Source organism: Eulemur rufifrons, chromosome 7 (assembly GCF_041146395.1).
Source record: "Eulemur rufifrons isolate Redbay chromosome 7, OSU_ERuf_1, whole genome shotgun sequence".
NCBI lineage: Eukaryota > Metazoa > Chordata > Mammalia > Primates > Lemuridae > Eulemur > Eulemur rufifrons.
Window position 1 is genome coordinate 234,683,655 of NC_090989.1, and position 22,611 is coordinate 234,706,265.

General features: G+C 35.5%; 1 protein-coding gene across 1 annotated transcript in view; it reads left to right on the plus strand.

Moving 5' to 3' along the window:
* Positions 1-2,669: 2,669 nt before the first annotated feature.
* Positions 2,670-22,611, plus strand: part of LURAP1L (leucine rich adaptor protein 1 like) — a 37,657-nt gene continuing 17,715 nt past the window's right edge. The window contains exon 1 of the mRNA XM_069474203.1: positions 2,670-3,651. Coding sequence (XP_069330304.1) covers positions 3,346-3,651 — 306 coding nt within the window. The 5' untranslated portion in view covers positions 2,670-3,345. The remainder of the gene's footprint in view (positions 3,652-22,611) is intronic.

Consider the following 22,611-nt stretch of genomic DNA (forward strand, 5'->3'; position numbering starts at 1 on the left):
TTTTAACCACAATGCCAGCAGCAGATTAAGGAGTGGCGTTACCCACACTACACAAAGTCTTGCTGAATCTACTTTGTGAGTACTGTGTCTCATACCAGGAAGCATTCTAAGTGTGGAATATGTGAAGTGTGCATCATATCAGACTGTTGTGACTGAGGCATTCTTTCAGAACTTGTCATCTGAGTCCAACAATGTTCCTATTTAATTAGCCACTAGTTTTTTTTTTTGTTGTTTTTTTTTTTTATGATAAATAAGAGGCTCCCTTTCCTTCTCTGTGAACACAATCCAGCTGGGGAAGAAAAGTCTCTTATAATTCTCCATAGTTTAACACCCATTCTTAGATTCCTTATGCTTTTTAAATGGAAAGATAAGGCAAATCTAGCTCATACATAAGGCACAAAAGGAAGCATATAATAAAGTATAAAAATTATATCACAAACACAAACCATACAACAACTATTTTTACAATTTTGCTTTTCAGTATATTAAGCTTGGGAAAACCTCCTGAGTTTCAGTTGTTGTTGGCAAATGCTTATTAATCAAAGAAACAGATATGGTTGGAGATGGACCAGAAAGGTAGGAGCGGAGAGGGAGTGATGCTAAGGATGAGGGCTCAATAGTTTTTCTTTCTATCCTCAGTTCTCCCTATGTTCTCTCCTCTACTTGTGGACCTCACCCCTACCCTTCATTCTGGACCCAACACTGCAAAGTCTCGTCAACTAATCCCTTCAATCAAGATGTGTAATTCACATATCTGGCTAACAGCAGTTGGTAAAACCTCTCACATATTTTCTTTAAATCATGGATGAATCTTGAAAGCAAACAAAAAAAAAATATGTTCAAGGTAAAAAAAAATACTTTTACTTTCAAATATTGTGAGTAAGAAATGTCCTCAGATCAGACCACATAAAGCAATAATGGTAGGGTAACACAATCTAATGTATGCCTAATAAAAGTTCTGTGATTCTAATATGTTCCGAAAATTAGCAAAACTGGTATTCAACGCATCTCTATTTTAAACTAAATGTTATAAGATGTTAAACTGCAAAATTTTTTAAAAGCTTAACATGCTAAGCTTTTCTTTAGAAGTTTACATTTGCTTATATTTCACTGGAACAAAGTGTTACTTTACATATACATCACATATTTACTATCAGAGAAGTCTTTTCTGCAGACTTCTTTAAAAAGTAAAAAAAAAAAAATATTTTTGAGTTGCCTTCAGCATCAAATACTAACTTTACTTTCTGTGACTCAGAGCAAAGGTGTGCCATTTTTCCAAAGTTACACTATGATAATTTCACAATAAACTTTTTTACTGACCAGCTTCAAGCTAGATAATTGCATCTGTACGCTGCTCTTCTCAGCTAGCCCTACTGAAATGAACTTTGTAAGTGTTTTATTATAAAAACCTGTTCTTGACTGAAACACAAGCCTTCCAAAATTACATATCACAGTGCAATTCTTATGCAATGAGCTTGTGGTTTTCCAAATTTAGGACAAAGCATGTAGTTTTATCAGTGAGTTGAGATTTAGTCTTGTTCTCCTTTGATTCCATAAATGGTGGTTCTAACTTTGAAATGGGCCACCTAACCTACAACTATTTTCTTCATTTCTTTTTAACAGGGAGAAATAACATACAAATTTCTGGCATGTTGACAAGAGAATTAAGCAACTTTCTCCCTCTCATGAAATATTTCATTCAGAAGGCCTATGTTTCCTCTCTTTAGAAAAGGTTAGATTAGGCTATGATAAAAAAAAAAACTCTGGGATATGTCTGCCTACATTCTTACAATTGTAAAACCTGAGTAAAGTCTCTGGAAATGGAGCTTGGGAGGGACCAAGAACAGAAATACTTATTTGTTACAGAAATAGAGGGGGCCATAGTTTGAAATATTCCAATGGAAACCAAAAATTGTAGTTTATTGGATTGAAATTAGTGGCCATTACATGAAGATTATTTACACAAACTAAATGCTGATTCAAACTTGTAATCCATGTAGCCCATAGTAATTTCCTTGGTAGAAGTATCTCAGATTAATAAATTACACAATTTGTGTTTCTTCTAATAGTTGAAAAATTATAGATAAGTTATTTAAGACAATATTTTCACTAGTTATGCTCAGTATTTTTTCCCATGGTTAAAATATCTCAGCAACTGTCTGCTTTTAAAATTCCACGACTATCTCAGTAGTCATATAAGTTATTCTGACTATTTAAATGCTTCACTTGGCTTGCAGTGACATACTATAACATTTGGTAAGGTAATTAATTTGAGTTGTACATATTCACTGAACTTTTGGAAAAATCATTTTACTCTTTTTGTTAGTATAAAATTATTAGGAAAGGCTTCTAAAGCTAGGATTTTTTCCTTTTAATAAGGTAGGGGGATGGGAAATGACACCAAATTTAAAGTCATTGTTCTGTCTCTAATTTTTCACAACCGTTTTAGAGGCGATTTTGTTGGGAAAACTGAAAATCCAATACCCTAATACTGGTACTCTTAACTAAACCAGGACATTGGAACTGTACTACTACCAGCAGGGTTGGGTAAATTGTGCTGCTCTCCTTGTCTGTGATATACGGTACAGGGTTGGCCCTGGTTTGGTCCACCTGCCAGCGGAGTTTAAAGTTTCTGAGGCTCCAGGCATCCAGGAACACAATGACTTGGATCAAACAGCCTAAATGCGAAGAAGGGTATTTCTGCTGCATCAAGCAAGCCGTTGAACTCCTGCTAAGCTAACTCTTTTTTATGCGTCCGTGCACACGACCGAATTCCTTTTTCACTGACCAGAGATTATTTCTGACAATTCAGGATATCTCGAAAGCTGGAGACATATGGCTGGAAAATGAAACGACCCAGGACATCGTTTCTGACCGCATCATTATTTTGTGTCGCGTACTACCAGATGGGCAGTCAGTGAACGGCGCAGGGATGGGAACGGACAGTGTTATGATGTGAATTTTCCCCCCCGATAAAGCTAAAACAGATTTCATTTCTCTCTCTTTGGGTCTATAGTACTTGCTTTCCCCCCTCTCTGCAATATCAGTTAACTCAACTTTGCAGTGAGGTGGCCAAAAAGAAAGCGAATGAGGCGATCTTAACAATCTTAGGAAGTGTCGGAGGAGTCGCAGCGGCTGGGGGACTGCGGCTGTGACCGCCGCGTCCTGTGCAGATTTCGGGGCTGACACCGCGCTGGCGGTTATGGAGCGGACGGTACACTGGAACCGCCGAGGATAGAGACCTGGAGGCTGGGAGGGGTCTGCTGATCTCATGGCAGCCTTCTAGGCCGTGGCTGCCTCTCATCCGCTGCGTTTTATTACCATTATCACCGTTCTCGAAAAGTCATGGAAGACAACCCGCTGCCAGATCTCAGGGACATTGAGCTGAAGCTGGGACGCAAAGTACCCGAGAGCCTAGTGCGCTCGCTCCGTGGGGAGGAGCCGGTTCCCCGAGAAAAGGACAGGGACCCCGGCGGGGGGAGCGGCGGCTGCGGTGGCGGCGGCTGCAGTAGCAGCAGCAGCAGCTGCAGCTTCCCTCCCTCCTTGTCGTCCTCCTCTTCGTCCTCCCCAACCTCTGGCTCTCCGCGACGTAGCCACTCCAGCGCCCTGGAGAGGCTGGAAACCAAGCTTCACCTTCTCAAGCAAGAGATGGTGAGTGTGGTGCGCCAGCCGCAGGGTGGGAGCCGGGGCTGGGGCCCAAAGCCGGGGCGATCAGAGAACGGGGCGGGAGAGAGGGCGGCGGGGACTGCAGAGCAGAGTGTTGGGCGCGTGGGAAATGCCGCGTAGAGCAACGCGCAGGGGGCGCGCGTCTGGAGACAGCTGCTGCGAGGCTTGTTTACCAGGGACTTTGCTCCGTCACGGTTTGCTACGACAGCAGAGTCTGCTCTGTTCTGTGTACTTTTGGATAGCGCCGACTCACTGAGCCCGGCTCTGACTTTATAGCTGCCAGCCTGCAGCTCCCAGCACGAGCCCCCGAGGGTTTGCTGTTACTGCACCCACCTGGGGCCTGCTGTGCGCCGTTTACACTTTGGATAGGTTGGAAAGGTGGCTCAGTCCAATGAGCTTGCTGCAAAAATACTTCCTGGTTTGCCTGGAGGTGGCGCCGAGGGGTCCTTGCTGCCCTTCTGGCTGGCTCACTCTTTCACCAGCACCGCTCCACCCTCCCACCTTCCCTCCCTACTTGGTGCAGCAGCTGCAGCTGTTCCAAGGCCAAGGTTGAGCAGATTCTCCACAGCTGGTTCTGAAAACAATGGCCCACTCGTCCTTGATGTGCTTATGAATAGCCGGTTTCCCTGTTTTGATCCCAGCGAGCAGGTGATCCCCAGTTAATGACCATCTACTCATCTCCTTCAGTCCTCAATCTGCAATTGTTTTCCCTGCTGTTTGCAAACGTTAGCCTAAGCATGCAACAATGGCAATACTTGTTATTCCGGATGTACTTAGACTAAGACACTATTTACTTGCCGTGAGCTCTTGGGCAGGTCACATCACTTCTGGAGATCTCAGTATATTTGTACAATGATGATCTGTTTGGGGAAGACGATTGCCTTCCTAAATCCTCTGAAGAAAATAACCATAGGCAACAGCATTTTCTACCAGCTTGGAGATGAAGAAAGTTACAACAGCAGGCCTCAAAAAGAGATAATTCCATTAAATTAACTTCATAGTTGCTTTGGACATGCTTCAGAATAGGTTGGGAGATTTCTATCACTCAGACAGAAATGATAGAAATCATTTCTATCATTCTGTTATTTAGTTATGAAGTTCTATCATTAAGTTATTATTATTTGTTTTTAGGTTGGATAAAAATTTAAGGAAAATACTTAGGCACATAATTGAGAAGCTGGAACGTGGAAGGCATCTTCCTTGATGAGTTTATAAAATAGATGAAAAGATAAAATGGGACTATAATTTGGTCAGGGAAAGATCACAAACCAACAGCTCAGCAGGTGCCTGGTGCTATGTAATAGATCTCACTCACGTAAGTGTTGAGACAAACGGATAAAGCTGAGGCTATTTCTCACAGGAAATTTGCCTTGTCCAAGAAATAAAAAATGCAGCTAACTATGCAAATTCAGGGTCTATTATTAAGGATAAAGACATCAAAGAGAAGAGGAAATTTGATTCCTAACCATGGCTTCTGTCATTTTACCCAGGAAATGTTAACATACTTACTTACTCTAATAAATAAATCTTGTTGAAACACATTTCCTTACTCAGTGGCTCCCAGACTGGCAGCAGAGCAGACAAAGGCAGTAATGTCACTTTGCTAGAAACTCATAGACACAATTTAGAGGATTTATATATAATTTGAAAACAGTGATTTCAACAACTGATGAGTCCCACCCTGCCCCTAGGAATGTACATTGGAATGATTGGTACACATATGAAGAACATTTGTTGACAAAAAGAATTACCTGCCATTTAGGTTGTACAACCACACTGTCCTGATCAAGAGAAACTACAAATTGCATGAGAATTTTTAACTGATGATATTCATTTCCATTATAACATGACAATATACATTTTACTTTCCATTGGAGTGATGAGTCACAATTAAAAGACTTTTTCATATATTAAGACTTTAGTTTTTTGAAACACTACTTCTGCAACTGGATTCATGGTGAGAGTCTCTAGGATCCCTGAGAATTGGTTATTTTGTTTTTCTGAAGAATATTTCTTTACTGCTCAAATGTTGGCCCTCTGATTTGGTGGAAACTTCTGGCTTGGGAGCCAGACATGCAAGGGTTCATGCCAGTCTAGATACAAATCAACAGGGTCAGGAGACAAATCAACAGGGTCCTGCAGGCTGTCAGAGCTGCCAGCCTAGGGAGGCTTTTAGCCCATCTTCCCAGGTAGAAAGGCCTGTCCGGCTCTTTGTGGCCCTCAGTCCAGTCTTGGCTCTTTTACTCACTGTTGTGTGGCATTGAGCAAGTTATATAACCACTCCGGGACTCAGCTTTCTTGTAAACGTAGGGATAAAAGTATCTCTATTAAGGCATTGTAAGAATTCAATGAAATAATATAAGAAAGACAACTGTTACATATTCATTCAAAACAGTAAGAATGGTGGCAGCAATGGGCATTATGTCAATGACAGGGCTCTTCTGTTCATTTTACACAGGAAGCCATAGAAGGGCAATGTGGCTTTGGGACTAATGAAAGCCTAGGCACCTTCTCTACCAGATTGACTGTTACCATGGCGCTTCCTCTGTCATTAGATCTTTCGTAGAAACCATGTTTCTCTGGAAAAGTAAAAAATGAAATATGCATGGCCTTCCCCAGCTTCATTGCAGCTGGAAATCTTGATTTTTATTTTAGACTTAGCATTTATTAAACACATGCTGTGTGCTAAGGATGCTGCTGATTGAAGTAGCATATCTTAAAGAACTCTAGAACCTACTGTCAGGCATCCAGGAAGTCTGAGGAACAGACTAGTCCAGTAGTCCCCGCTTATCTGCAGGGTATTCGTTCCAAGATCCCCAGTGGATGCCTGAAACTACAGATAGTATTGAAGCCTATACATAGAGTACTGTGTATTTTCTTATACATAAACACCTATGATAAAATTTAATTTATAAACTAGGCACACTAAGTGATTAATAATAATAATAAAATAGAACAGTTATAGCAATATACTATAATAAAAGTTATGTGAATGTGGTCTCTCATTATCTCTCAAAATACTGTAATATTTTTGGACTGCGGTTGACCATGGGTAACTGAAACCCTTAAAGCCAAACTGCAGATAAGGGTGGGCTACTGTATTAGGTTACTTATAGTGAGACCTTTTTATACATAAGGCACTGTGCTAGTTAAACATTTTATTTGTATTATCCTACTGAAACTTTGTAATCTTTTAACTAAATGTAATTTTTACAACAATTTAATAAATAAAACATTGAGGTTTATTGAAGTTAATGCTCAAGATAGTAAGGGGTTGAGCCAGGTTGAGGTCAGAAGCTAAGATTTTTACCGGCACTGTGTTATCACATCTCATGCTTTAGAATACCTTGATGCTCATATAGACAATCAGGATTAAATGTGTATATCTTCTCTTCCAGAATTTCAAAACATTAAACATGTCAAACTGTATTCTTATTCACCATAAGCCTTATTCCAGAAGGAATAAGCACAAAAGACAGTCTCTGTCTTAGGAACACTCAGGGTTTGAATGAACATATCCAGAAGCCCTCTGGTTCCCAGCAATCATACCCTATCTTTTTGGCCACTGTCACCAAGATCTCCATTAGTACTTCCTCTCACTCCACAAGAGCTACTAGCAAGGGATCCCCTGTGCAGAGCTCAATAGTTTCAAGAGCTTACCATGGGTAGCATTTTAGTTTCCCAAGAGATTTTGTTCAGGGTAAAACTTGGACCTTAGATAATTCACTAGAAAAAACTAGAACCTGGAAATCCTGACACCATCTTGTGTGCATTCAAGCAGTACTTTAAAATTGCTGTTTTTCTAACAAGGAGCTCTATTATTCTGTATTTTTCTCAAATGATATCAGTTGTACAGCACTGTGTTGTGACTTCCTAGATGGGTGGCTGAAAACACATTGATCAAAATTGTGCTCAATGTAAACTACATTTATCGAATTCACAAGGAAAAACAAAGTTATATTTTCAAATATACATTTTGAAAGTCTCAATCTTAGACTTCAAAATAAAACCTGAATGAATAATTCATTTTTTTAAAAAGAGGCTAAGCATTGTGCTGAACGTTTATCTATAGATATGACAGTATTATGTTCAATCTACAGATAAGGAAACTATGGCATACTAAGGTTAGGTAACTTGTCAAAGTCAATATAATTAGAGAACCTATGATTCCCAGCCATTCATGCAAGCAAGAACTATGGTAAGCCTGGCTATATGCTGGATCCAAATTAATCCCAGACCATACTATATCCTTGCACCATGAAATGTGCCCATTTATTGTGAACGAACATTTTTATAGTAATTTCATCACACCTCTACCAATAGATCTTTTGGTGTTCCTTTAAAAGTATTGTTTCTTTTTAAAAAAATTAAATAAATGCTCTCTCATTGGAAAACTTCCAAAAATACAGGACTATATTGTAAAAAGAAGAATAAGACTCTACCTCACCTACCCAGCACTACACCTCTACATTTTACTCTGTTACCTAAAGGAAGTGCTGCTTGTAATTTGATGTGCATCGTCTCAGGTCTTTTTCTATGTCTTCTCCTGCATATATGTGCACACGTACACTTATACAATGTTGGTGTGTCTGGATTTCATTTTCCTTATTTTACATAATGTTTTATGATATTCCCTGGCATTTATTGGATGATTATGACAGCATTCTAAACAATTTTCATATATTATGTCATTTTGTTCTTACTCCTCACCCACTTATGAGGTAAGTACTATGAGGTTTTAATTTAGGTAGATATAAACAGATTCCTGATAGAGCTCAGGAAATTTTCATCTAGTCAAATTTTATTTTATTCTGTACAAACCGCAAATAGTTACTAACTATAAAGAAAAGTTAATTACATCACTTTTATTATAAATGATTAACTAAATATCTAACAGTTCTTCATGAAAGTTGATTCTGTTCATAGAGATCTGACTTAATCAGAATACTTCATTCCTCAATAGAAAAATAATTAAAAGTCTTCAAACTGGACTGCACATCTCTTCAGTCACATACTGTTGTAATCTAAGATTGTTGTTTTTATTTTTTAGTAATAATATTAATAAAACTTCTAAAAATTGGACCAAAAGGCTAACGTGGCACAAAGTGATACTTATCACATAGAGAAGGCAGAATGGCCACCCAGGAACTTAGTGTGACTTTAGTCTTCATGGTCAAAATCATCTTAGATTTGCTCAGACTTGGGATGTCCATGATAACAAATCAAATTCTGTTCTTAGAGATCAGACATCATCAGAACATTTATTCTTTAATTGAAGAAATAAATATTCCTCAAATTGACTCTTATCAGAGAGTAATGTATAAAACTACAACTATAATATATAACTGACTAATGAGGCTTCTTTTCGGAGGCCCATATTTTGGAGCGTTCGGAGATTGGGGAAGTGTAGAATCAGGACAAGAGTGAGACAGCAATTTGCTTGTGTCCTGGCACTGTTGGACCCAAGGTTTCATTTGGCAGGTTCAGGGCAGCTCTTGCCCCTCTCTCTCTTGGTTGGACCTGCTAGCATGTCCATTGCAGCCATCCTATATTTTAACTGACACATTGTTTTTCTTTAAAACGTAATCCTGTCCATCAGGAGTTGGTCATATTGAACTGTAGTTAAAGGATGAGTTCATTTTGATCTCTGACGCTTTGTGATTGATTTCAGATTGTCAGAGGCTAGTCATTTCCCTCATTTCTAAGTCCTGGGGTACACATCATACTCGCCTATATCCCTCTACTATCAGTTGCACATTGCTTTTTTTAGAATAATTTTTAATTTTAAAAACACCCACTTCCTGGATAATATGGCTTGTTTTTATATAAACTAAAATTGATCAGAATCATCTCTTCATACTTCAAATTGTGGATTTTTTTTTGTATATTTTAAATTGGGACACCAAAAGCAAACTTGAATTAAGTCTTTTGGTTTTCTATATTTTGGTGATTAGAATAAAATTATTGTTATGTTAATACCCATCTCAGTAAAGTCATAAAAATGTTTTGGCACCAGCATTCCCAACAGTGAGCTATATCTGCTACACCTCAGTATTTGCAAAGGCAGGCTATTATTGTAACAGTTTTCCTGATATACTTGAAAAGGACATTTGACTGAACATTGATTTGTTGTTTTAGTGCCAAGCAAGCAAAGCTTAAGACTAAGATTGAGAGGAAGATCCCATACTCAAGGTGATAAAGTTCAACTTTCAAGATTGCTCAATTCAGAGAACTGAGTTCCTTTGCTGACGATTTAGTCATAAATAGCTACTATTGGCTTCTAACTGGTATGAAGTTAACTGTGTTTCTAGATTTTCTCTTAATTTCATAAAGTTTTCAAATTATTATTATTAAAATGATACTATTACTAAAACATGCAAAGGATCTAAAGTGAAAAATAAAAGTTCTCCACGTTCCTATTCCCAATTTTCATTTTCTAGAGATGACTGTTATGAATATTTTATGTATCTTTCTAGAAATTTTCTGAACATAGGTAAGCATACCTAGTTTCTTCTATACCTTTAGCTATAATTGTAGCCATATATATATATATATAGTTTTAAAATTGAAACTCTTAGGAGCTCATGAATAGACATTTTTTTCTAGGTTCAGCAAATACCCTTCTATTGATTTTATTTTTAATATATATATGCACTTTGCTTCAAAGCACAACTTATATTGCTGTGACTTTGAATAGATTACTGGCAAAGAATGGCATTCAGGGAGAGTCACTCTATTTGTCTAAAAAAATATCACAGTTGATGAGGCAAAGAGACAGAGTCAGTAATCTCCAGAAATAGAAGAAAGCATCATGGAACCATAGCATGCAAAAGAAACTTTAGAGGTCATCCAGACCAATTCTCCACTGGCATCCTGGCCAGTTGATCATCAACATTTGTTTGAACTTCTTCAGTGATGGGGACTTCACTGGCGCCTACGGCAGATCGTTCCATTTTCAGACACTTCTATGCAGTATATTTGTTAATTGGCATTCCAGTTGTTCATCAAAAGATAAATTCCATAATCATTCACCATGGGACAAAAATGCTTCAACGTGTATGCCTGCAAGCCAGGGATTCATAATTTAAGATGGAAGCTTTGTCGAATGTGAAATACAAAGAAAGCTCAGTGTGTTTCTCATAGGTTTATATGTATATGACTAAAATACATATAAACAAGGGACTTCCATGCCCCTGTTGCAAAATGAGAAGAGAATGGCAGGGCTTTGCAGTGGCAAGGGTGGAAGGAAATGGGCAGTCCCCTGTACTGCTGCTGGAAGTGTAACCTGAAAAGCACCTTTCCAGAAAAACTGGACACTGTATTTTTTTTAAATAAAAAATATATACTCCTTGACCTGGCAATTCTGGTGCCAGTATTACTGTAGAAATCCATCCTAAGGATATAAATAATGAATTGGCACAAAAATGTACTTTGCATGTACATTTGGTATTATGTCTGATTGAGAAAATTGGAATAGTCTAAATGATCAATAATGACAGATAGGTTCCTTATGTGCATATGATAGAAATTTATGTAGCTATTAAAGTTATGTTGTTAAAATTATTCATGGAATAGAGAGAATGGTTATGGATGTCTACACGTATAAAACAAAAGGCTGGAATGAGATACTCTATAATGTTAACAGAGGTATCGTTGGATGGAGGACTATGGGTGGGACTTTTTTTTCTTCAGCTCTTTCATTTTTCTTGGTTTCTCTACATTAAGTATATATTACATTTGGATAAGAAAAATTATTGATAGATAAATAGAATTTTAAGAAAATAAAAATCAAAGGTTATAGGATTTGGAATAAGAGTTGAATTCAAGGAACCGAAGTCCTAGCTACATGCCTTTAAGCACATAATTTAAATAATGAGATGAATATATATAAAGTTGCTAGGATTCTGCCTGTTAAATAGTGAGCACTCATTAAGCATAAGTGTTTTTGCTTTCTCCTTTGATTAGTGGTTTAACACTCTGATGGAAAAGATGAGACTAGAATTTTTCCTATCTTTTACCTATCTGTTTTTCTTTTAATTTTATTTCGTAGAAGAGGGCATGGCAATATAAAAAAAAATAGCTTGTTTTCCTGCACATACTACATCTGAGCCACTAAGTTTGGTATCTAGCACCTTGCACAGGAGCAGCACCTACCATGATTAGTGGCCAAGCAAGAACTGTCCATTTCAACTCTGAATTTCCTCTCTGTAGAGTAAGGTGAGTTAATAACCAACTGACCCCTCAGGAGTTTAGTTATAGTGGCCAATGCTAATCATGGATAGGTCTATCATAAGGAGATAATGGAGTTGACAACTACTTTCAGAAATATGTACAAAGCAGTCTACATTCTCTTCATAGGAGCAAATGAGAGCCTTATGCTTCTTGCCAGAAATAGGTGAACAGAAAATATTAAGACTAAGATAGATGTTCATATAGATTTTTAGAGAAAAAAAAAATGAGCCGTTGCCCAGAGAGCAGAAAAAATTAGAAATCATTAAGTCTACAGATAAAGCCCTTTTCAGGATTACATAGAAACAAACTAAGGGCAAGAATCTGAAAGCATACTCTAGTCATCTATCATTTCAAAATGTGATGATAAAATTGTTTTGGAAAGAAAGAATGCACAGGGAGCCACTAAGTGTAGATTAATTTTATCACTTAGATCAGTGATTTTAGTCACACTGTAAAACTTAATGACTTATTGGTAAACATTATGCATTGACAAAAATCTTTCTGCAAATAAAGCATATTATTGCTTTAAAAATATTTATAAGTCTCTGGGGCTAAAGCTTTCCACAGAGTGAAAGTCTGTGGATGAAATTCTATATACATGACTTCATTTGTCACTTTCCTATTCTGCCAGATTTTAGGCTCTATCCTCTAACTTTAGGTTGATAAAATTGCTCACTAGCTTTCTCTCCTGTACCATAATCACCCTGAAGGTAGAGCTGCGACTCATCAATGCTTGTATTTCCTTAATGCTTGGGCAATTATTTAGGGACTAAGCATTTATTTAATGTGTGAAGTAAAGTATATCTTAATCTTGCCTCTAATTTTTGTGTTTGGAGTGCACTAGCAACATTTCCTTTTTTGGAGTGGATCGTAGAATCCCAGTGCCTCTTCTGCCTCTCACCAGCCAAGCCCAGTCACTTGCAACTTAAGTTCCTGGTTAAAGAAAGACTAAAACATATTTCTACTGTGTGTTACTATAATAGATGACTGAGGGGAAAAAATAAGGAAAAGAAAGCTTTCCTGCCTGCTTTGAAATGGTGCAGGAGAATTTCTTCTTGATTGCAGGACCTGCTGTATCCTCAGATACTGTGGATCTCAGGAGCCATTGTTCTCAGGGTGTGGGCCGAGCATAGAAACGAAAGGTGGTAGTTTTTCTTCATTCATCAGTACACAAAAAATATGCACACATTAGTTTTTGCCAGCCTTTTTTCCTACTGTGAATGAGGTTTTGAAGTTTCCGGATAAGAAGAAAGAATTTATAAGAAAAAAGAACATTATTTATAGTATTATATACTATACATATACTATACAATATACTATACATATTGATATATGGTATTGTCTTTGTGGTTTTAGCTGAAAATAAATAGTCATTTCATTTGGCAGCCTAATTTATGACCTGAGTTGCATTCATCATTAGGGCATTAATTCTCTGACTATCCATGGCACAGCCCTCAGTGAAGACGTGGAAACTTATGAGTAGGATGTGACTTGGCAACATTGTATCTGAGATGTTTGAAGTGGTTAGCAAACTTGAAGAGTTTCCATTCAGGTAAGCTGGATGGATAGATAGAATGAGGAAGTCTAGGTTTCTTGAGGGTTCATTTTAAGATTCTAGAATTGGAATGAGTTTCAAAAAACCAACCCATTTTTCTGTTTGTAATTTGGAAATAGAATTGAAAGATGAAAAATGGCTACCAGATATTTTAGTGTTGCAACTAGACCATCAGCCATGAGGGTTTCCTTCTGGATTTTTTTTTTTTTTTTGTCTCTACATGAACTTTTTAAATACTCACTTTCCCAAAGACATCACCACCTTCCTAGAAGCTATGCTACATGGGATTTTGCTGCTTTTAATCTTAAATTCTACTCTCACAAAGTCATCTTTTCAGCCAGAGATTATGATCCATATGAAAATATATAATTATTATTTATATTAACTGGGAGGTTTTGGACCATATGTGTAGTTAGTAAATATATTTTGAATGTTGGATGAAGTAACAACACTATTGTTTTGCAATATTTAAGCTCTATGGGAGCAAGATTTCTGAGATTCAGTTTTGTTAGGTGAGGAAAAAGAGAAAGAAGGACACAGGAAGAAGAAATAATTTGTTACACTTTTGTCTAAATGAAAGATTTCTCCTGCGAGACATTAGTTTTCATTGTAGATATTTTGCATAGTTTACAAGGCATTTTTATGTATGTGATCTTCTTTCCTCAGTTCTGAAATTATGAGGTTTAAATGATTAGATGATGAATATAACATTTGCAATATATATTTCCATATAATATTTACAGCATATATTTTCTAGAATATAGCATTTGCTCAATAAATGTGGCTATTAATAATAACTTTCTACCTGATATTATAGTTGCTTGGCCGAGAATATAATGAATTTAGCAATACTAATCACTATAACCATGAGCTAAATTAAGTTTAGTTTTTAAAATTCAGACAAATTCCTTTAAGGGATTATATTTAATAGTAAGGTTCATATATTAAATTAACTCCTGAAAAATAGCCACTTGCTTTTCCCTTAATCTGGCAATGATTAGTTTTTAAGGAACTGTGATCCCGACAACCCTGAGAAATGAAACAGAATTTTAACTTTTATATTTATGCCTCTTAACTTTGAGTTTATTACTTCAATTTTTATTTTCTTTTGTGTTTGCTTTGTAATGTTGTACTAGTTTCAATTGTTCCTTATTTGGAAGTTTCTACAAATTAGACTGGAAATGCCAGAATAAATATGTGAGAAGAAAGTCAGGATAACTAAGAGATTTATGGTCTTCTCTGTATGTTTTTTTGGTCGCTGGGGACAAATGAACTAGAATATGACAAGGACTATTTTGGTAGACACTGGACTCATGACAGTTAACCCAGATTACAAATTGTCTTAAAAAGGATCCAATTTAAATAAGGACTTAGAAGATCTTGAAATTTCCCCTGCTCTGGCTTGTCCCTGTCCCTCCAATTATCATCCTGCAGTAGCCTGGAAAATAATAAAATAAAACCATTCCTATGTCTTCCAAACATATATTCTGTTTCAGAGTAATCTCATACCATAGGGAAATGAAATCTAAATTCTCCACACCAGTATGCTTATTACAAAAGAGAACTATTTTCTTAGATGTCCATATTGATATGACTGGCCTATCACTTAGTCAAGTTGATTCTTATCAGCATGCATATATCTATAGATCGATCTATCTATCTATCTATCTATATATATATATATATATATGTGTTGTTCATGACCTTGACCTTGTAGCATTAGACTGAAGCATATCCCATATTTCCTTCTGGGCATTTTTGAGATTTATTTGATTACTCAATGGCAATGCTTTTTTGTTGCCCTCTTTTCCAACAACATTACAATTTACCAGTGGGAATTTCATAGACAAATGTCATAGAAGGTGGGAAATTTACTCAATGAAGCAATTGACGATTTCCACTCTCTTATATGGATTCATACACGATAAGGTCAGGAATTTTGAGAAGATCTTAATGACAATTTTGCATTATGTTAAAGACACAAGGAAAAGCTGCTTCAAACAGTATTCCTTCCAATCATGGTGTAACGAAATCTCTCTAGTGAATGATAGCTTGACTTAATACTAGCCATGGAAAACCAACATGCTCTGAAGGGTGGTACCAGAACATATGGAACTGCCCAAACATTTTGATTTAATTAACAAATAAAATGAGTTCAGAATATGGTAATTAGCAGTCAATAAATAAGTAACAAGGCTGAACTCACAAATGGATGCTACTTTCTCTGTTGGAGTTATTTAAATAATCATAGTATAACTATCTTACCTTATTGGCATTAATAAAAAAGTGGGTTGAAATGATAATTGTTAGAGGCTGTTACAGTTCAAAACCATTAACCATGAATTAAGTCTCCTAGGAGCAATATCAAATGCTCACATTGCTGAGTTGGAAATGGAGATACAATGACTGAGGGATTCGCTGTAGATAAAGATGAGGCCAGCTTTCCCACTTTGCAAACTGTTCTGAGTGCTGTGGAGCAGCCAATATAAATAGAGGAAATGCATTTCCACTTATACTTTAATTCCAAAAGTCCAAGCATCATTACTAGGAATGCTCAGTAATTTCATCACAGTAAGTGTTGGGTCATTTTTGTTTACTTTCAGTCTTAAGACCAATTGATTCTATTTGGATTTCAACCAATTCTTTAAGGAAAAATGTACTGTTATTTTTTTTAAAAAAACAAATTGAATTGATTGTGTGTCAATAAGATCAAATAACTCAAAAAACTTATCCTCTATGTGAAAATTCCCCAATGCCCTTTTGTAAACAGAATTTGGAGCTACTCAAGTGTACTAACTCTTCTGAGAACAAACAAAATGAGTTAAATATATGCTTAGAATGTCAGATTGGTTCATGCATTTGGAATTGAGTCTAACAAGAATCTCTTTGCTATCTCTATGAACTTACATGTGAAATTAATTTTGCCCCAGCCAAAAATCTTGTTTGCTTCAATTAAACACTGGTGATGAAAATCTACAGTAAATATAAATATTTCCAAATCCCCATTCCTTTTTGGGCCATAGAGACAGATGGAAACTCTCAGCTGCACACCATTTAACTATTTAAATATCCACCCTGAACATTATTCCCCATCTCTGCTTCTAGAAATGTTTCTGTATTAGAGATCATGTGCTACAACATATATTTTTAAGCATCAACTATGTTCCACTCCTATGATAAGCCCCAGAAGGATACAGATGAAGTTGAAGACATGGGTTTCAGGTTACTTACAAATCAATCAGGTTAAGTTAAAGCATGTGGTTACTACAATTTAACCTCCATGGTATAAAAAATTCTGGTCTAATCTCACAGGTCCCAGATTTGTAATAAAATATAATCTTGATAAGAAAGAAATTACATCATAGTCATTTAATGCTGTAACTAGAAGCTGGTCATTTGCTTCTCAATTTACAACCTGAGCCCCACCTCAGTTTCTCAGACTTGCCCTGTGGACTCTTGCCCCTTAAGATCTATAGGTGCTATTCCTTTCATCTGGGGCTTTCTTCCTTTTCCTCCCCTAACTCCCACACTTCATGTAGTAAACTTTAATTTGTTAGCCTTCAGATAACACCATTGATTAAATTTGACTTTTTTCATATCTATTCCTTACTAGGCTATCAGTTCTCTCATAGCTGGAACCACATCCAATTTATTTCAACTCTAGAATTTAGCAGATTGTTAAGGAGGAGCAAATTAATTATAAATAAATGATAAATTAATTATCTAGAAAATGCTCTTCGGAAAATGATTAGAGACCAGTGTAGCAATAGGTAGTGGTAGTAACTTGAGTAAATTTGAGGGTAGTGATAAGCAATGATTGCCTGGGAAACTGTAATGAAAATGATAAAGAAACTTAGAATGATTATATTGGCGTTAATTAAAACAAGACTGAAAAGGTAAAATAATCCCGATGAATAGGGAATACTGAATGCCAAGCTAAGAAGTTTGAATATGATTTCATAGGGGATAGTACCAGTTGTAGTTGTCACTTTAGGCATTTATATAATGAGAGGTGTGTTGTAGTTTTGCATACTTCTGTTTTTTTCTTACAAATCGCTTCTTGAGAACCAGTTTCCATGTGTTTTATATTATGGGATCTTTAAAAGATGTTGCACTTTTGGAATAGTCATAAACGAGAAAGCACTTTGTTGATTACTAAGGAATGAAAATATGAAGTAAAACAAAAAATGGCAAAAATATTTTTGGAACAAGAATAGAAAGAAAGTGAGAAGATTTTACTTGTACAAGATATAAATATTTCAAAAAAAGTTTGTTTCCTATCAAATACAATTCCACAATGACACAGATACTATGATTTCACAATGTGCTCTCAATAAATTAATTATGAATGCTCATTGCCTTTATTACTATGTTGAATTTTACTAAACAAAAAATTAAGTGTTTTAATCATCCAAATTATATTTATACATGATTTCATATATATAATTTCCTGTTTATGATTGTTTTATTGTGTGATTAAAAATCTTTTCTGATTAAAATGTAATATACACTGCTGATAAATATTTTAGAAAGTACATAAAATATTAGGAATGAGAAAGACAAAAAATATGATATCCAGATGTCATTATTGTTACCATGTTTATTCTATTTTATGCAAGTGTTTGTCTACTGTAATTTTTTTACATTGTTGAAATTCTAATTTATAACCTATATCTTCTTTTTGTAGAGCCTACTCCTTTGCTTGTCATTTTATTATAAACCTTCTCCCATGTGATTTTCCTAAACCTCATTTGTATTGCCTGAAAAATATTCTATTTTTGTACGTTTACCTAATTTTGGATATTTAAGTTTTTTAACATTTTTATTGGGATGTACTTTTCCACATTTCAGGTTATTTCCTTAATAATTCCTAGGCTTGGGAAGTAAATATCATTCTTTTTACAACATGATTTTCCAATTCTTGATTTATTTTTGTTTTGTCAGACTGAATATTCTAGTATTATTTTTTTTTAGAAGAGTGCGTGAATGCTGTGTTTTCTGAGGAACAAGGAAGCAAGTTAAGCATGTAGGCTTCAGAGGCAGATAGAGCTAGATCTGAATCCTGGCCCTCTCACTTTCTAATTGTGTGACTTTTGCAAGTTACTGATCTTCACTGAATTGCATTTTGAAAACAATAATTTTTACTATTTAAAGTTTTTATTAAGATTAGTTAAAAAAATGTATTTAAAGTTCTGTCATTGTGCCTGGCACTAGTGCTTTATCAAAGGCCAGCAATTATTGTTTATACTGTTATTATCATCAGAATTTTTTGTTGTCATAGTGAAAGTCAACATGGGTTAAAACTTTTTGTGCAAGATTACAAAACAAAAATGACAAGAAAAACATCAAAACAGCATATACATTTTCAACAACCAAAACATCCACTATCTCTGAAATGTTTCTGTACCGGGATCCTCTTCCTATTTCTGCTATCAGTCAGAGGGCTTTACTTAAAGGAACTATACTTAATTCCCAGAATTCAACATGTCACCACCAGCTGCTCCTTCCTTACCCTGCTTCCTGAGCAGTGAACTCTGAGGATTGCAAAGCCAGCCTAGAAAGATGCTACTGCTATTACTGAAGAGTAGCAATGGGAATCACGCTGTGATTACTTTATAAAAGCACCACACATACAAAATGTTAGGAGGAGCCAATGCCAAGTTTTAGTTGGTTACAAAAATTATTTTTCTGAATCAGGGGATAGACACTGGAGAAGAAAAACAGCCTATTTTATAACTTTGAGAAATGACTAGGTACAATATGCCTATCTGGATTATATTTTTCAAGTTTTATCGAGCAGGATTTTAATTAGTAGAGAATCATCTTGAATTCTAGTGATAGCTTGAGTGAAATTTTGGGCTTTTATTGTTGTAACTTTGTCTATTTTTTTCTCTATTATAACTGAGAACAAGGTTTTGAGTTTTAACTTTAGAAAATTCTCTAAGGATTTTATTTAAGAATTATATATTTGCTTTAATAAAGAGATATCCAGCCAACCCAAAATAGCCTTGTTTAAAAAATTCATACCCAAGGGAAAGCATATAATTTAGCATCATATTTTTGCAAATTATATGGCAAACAGTTATGCCCAATAAAATCCAGCTATTATATAGTTCTACATGTGTGAACATAAATATTCTTTTTGTTTTCTTTTTTATCTTCTTAGTTTATGAATTATATTTGTAGAGCCAATTCCAAAGGCATAATGGAATATTTCTTAAAAATGATTAGTAATTTAGATGCTAGTTCATTGGGCAAACATCCCATTCTAAGTTATAGCTGCAGTTTTTTATGGGTATTGAGTCAAAGTTTTAACGTAAGCATCCTTCTTATTTCTAATTTATAATAAAAGCCATGTGTAATTATAATATAAAATTGTAAGTGCTTCATAGGTGAAATTTTCAGTGTAATGCTAGGATAGGGTGTCATCTGAGCAAGAATAGTAAAACTTGGTATTATGAAACCCAGTGTCTGAACATGTCCTGATGAGTCTATCATGTGCCATCTGCTCCAATAATTCTTGCCACCAGCAGCCATATTTTGCCAGTGGGGTATTTGTAGTATCCTACCTATAGTTTTACACTTTCCTTTCTGGATTTTTTTGCCTGGCCATGGACAACACTATAATATAAAACATACTAGCAAACTCCAAGTTCTATATTTTAATAGGACATTTAAAAACTGTAGGAAAATTAGGATCCAATTAGGGCTGCATTGCCTAGATTGTTTCCTTCTACATCCTTTTCACCTTTTGTGATAAGAATCGAGAAAAGTGAACCATGCTATTCCCAGTAGCTCTTCTTAAATGTGGTGACCCATCTGTTGCCATATGCTAGGCATCTGTTTTTATCACCCTCATTTGTGGTCCTTCAAAGCTAGAAGTGATAACATTGAATTTATGCTAACTTGTATTTCAAGAGAACAGCTATTTGCAAATTGTTTAATGCGGCAGCAGTAATTTTCAGATGTAAGGAATATAAGAGGATAAGAATAGAAATTAGAAAATTATTTCTGAATCAGTGTATGACTTTTAGGTAATTATAACACCTTCATGGTTGTATTTCTTTACCAGCAAAATGTGAGGAGTGACCCTTGCTTGTAACCTATTTGTTGAATATACATCAAAGTGAATATGATATCAAATATAATAGCTTAGAATCACTCATGAATGCTTCTGAAAGTCTTTGCCTGTTTAACTGAAGTTATAGAATTGTTTCTTTCTTGAAAAAAATGATTGATTATTTTTTATCCAATCCTAAACAGTCATCAGAAAGCATTGAAGGAATATTAAGGGCTAATATCACACTGATCAGATCATAATAAAAATATTTCTCAATTTTTTAGTATTGTGGAGATATCGGTGAATTGGAGTCAGAAGAACAAGCTGTTAGTCCCCCTTCTAGTACTAAGTGGTGATACAGTTTTGGGCAAGTCATCAGTCTTGTGTCTGCCTAAGATTCATAGAATGTGGTAGTCTGATTCTGTCATTTACTATGGTTTCCTTTAGTGCTAAGAATCTGCAATTTACTGTCTTTTGGGTATATTTTCATTGTTGCATGGAAATAATCATTTATCAACCCACTTTTTCCATGTATGCATGTAATTCTTCAGAGCAATAGATATAATATCGATGACATCAGATATTTAGATTGAAATAGCATTGTCTTTTAAAATGAAAAGTAAAATTACTTAAGCAATGTGTATCAGGCAGGTTTTCTATGCTGAAACTAACATAATATAAATGCCATTTTTGAGCTAGAGAACTACCAGATTTTTACTGCAAGCAAATTCAGTCTGCTTAATTGCATTAAATTTCAACATCCTCAAATATGATAAGCAGTTCAAAAATTTATGCCACTTATATTTTATTGCATGTATTTAAAGGGCACAGCATGATATTTTGATATACATGGTGAAATGGTTACTACAGTCAAACAAATTAACATATCCATTATCTCCTACAGTTACCATTTTAAATTTATTTGTGATAAGAGCACCTAAAATCTACTTTTAGCAAAAATAATTCTAATATATAATGCCATATTATTAACTACAGGCCTCATTTTTTTTTTATTTCAGCATATTATGTAGGTACAAAAGTTTAAGTTACGTATATTGCCCTTTCCCCCGCCCCCCAGGCCTCATGCTGTACATTAGATCTCTAGACCTATCCTACATAACTGCAGCTTTGTGCCCTTTGACCTACCTTATGCTATTTTAAAAACAAAGGGGATAACTAAATTTTATTGAGCACTGTTGGGCCAGGCTGTATGCCACATGCTTACATTATCTTATGCAGTTCTCCCAACCATATTGTCAAGTATATAATATATACCACTTCATAAATTAGAAAATTGGTATAGAGAAAGTGTTAAGTAGCATGTTTAACTGGCAAAACATCACAGAGCTAATCAGTGGAATAATGGCATTTTAAACCCAGTCATTTGAGAGCCAAACTATGTTTTTTTCAAAGGGTACCAAACTGCCTGGAATACCATTTTACTACACTGTCTACGTTTGGGACTTCACAAGGGTTTAGCAAAAGAAAAAAAAATGTGCAAACACATTGAATTAAAAAGAATATAAAATCTGTTACTCCTTAGTTGAATTTAGATTTAGAGAAACTCTTCAGGTAAATTCTTTCTATAAAGTGGTATAATCAATGTCTGCACCAGAATCTGTCAAGGTCATCTGAATATTTGATATTTTAGTAATTTCTACAGTGGAAAAGAAATAATGTCTGTATACTAGTCTCTCTTGACAAGCTCAAACAGAAACCAAGACCTATTATTTTAATTTTGACTCTCCATAAGTTAATTGTGATACCTAAGGTGGAAAAGCAACTGAAAATATTTACGGCTTTTACATACTGATAAAGATCAAAATTCTTATCTTTGGTACAAAAATATTGTCTCAGTGAGTTGCATAAGCAGAGAATATGGTCTCTTAATTATAATAATTATACTGCAATTTCACATGGCAACATTCATCTAAGAACATCTAACTACCCCACAAGCTCTTAATTAATCGAGTCTAGCTGCATCTCTCTGAGGTAGCCTACTATCAGGATATTATTTTAAATGTGGCTAAGTACATTAAAGATGGCTAAAGCTGTTAAGAAACATGTTCATGATGAAGTTGTGAATTCAGAGTTACTG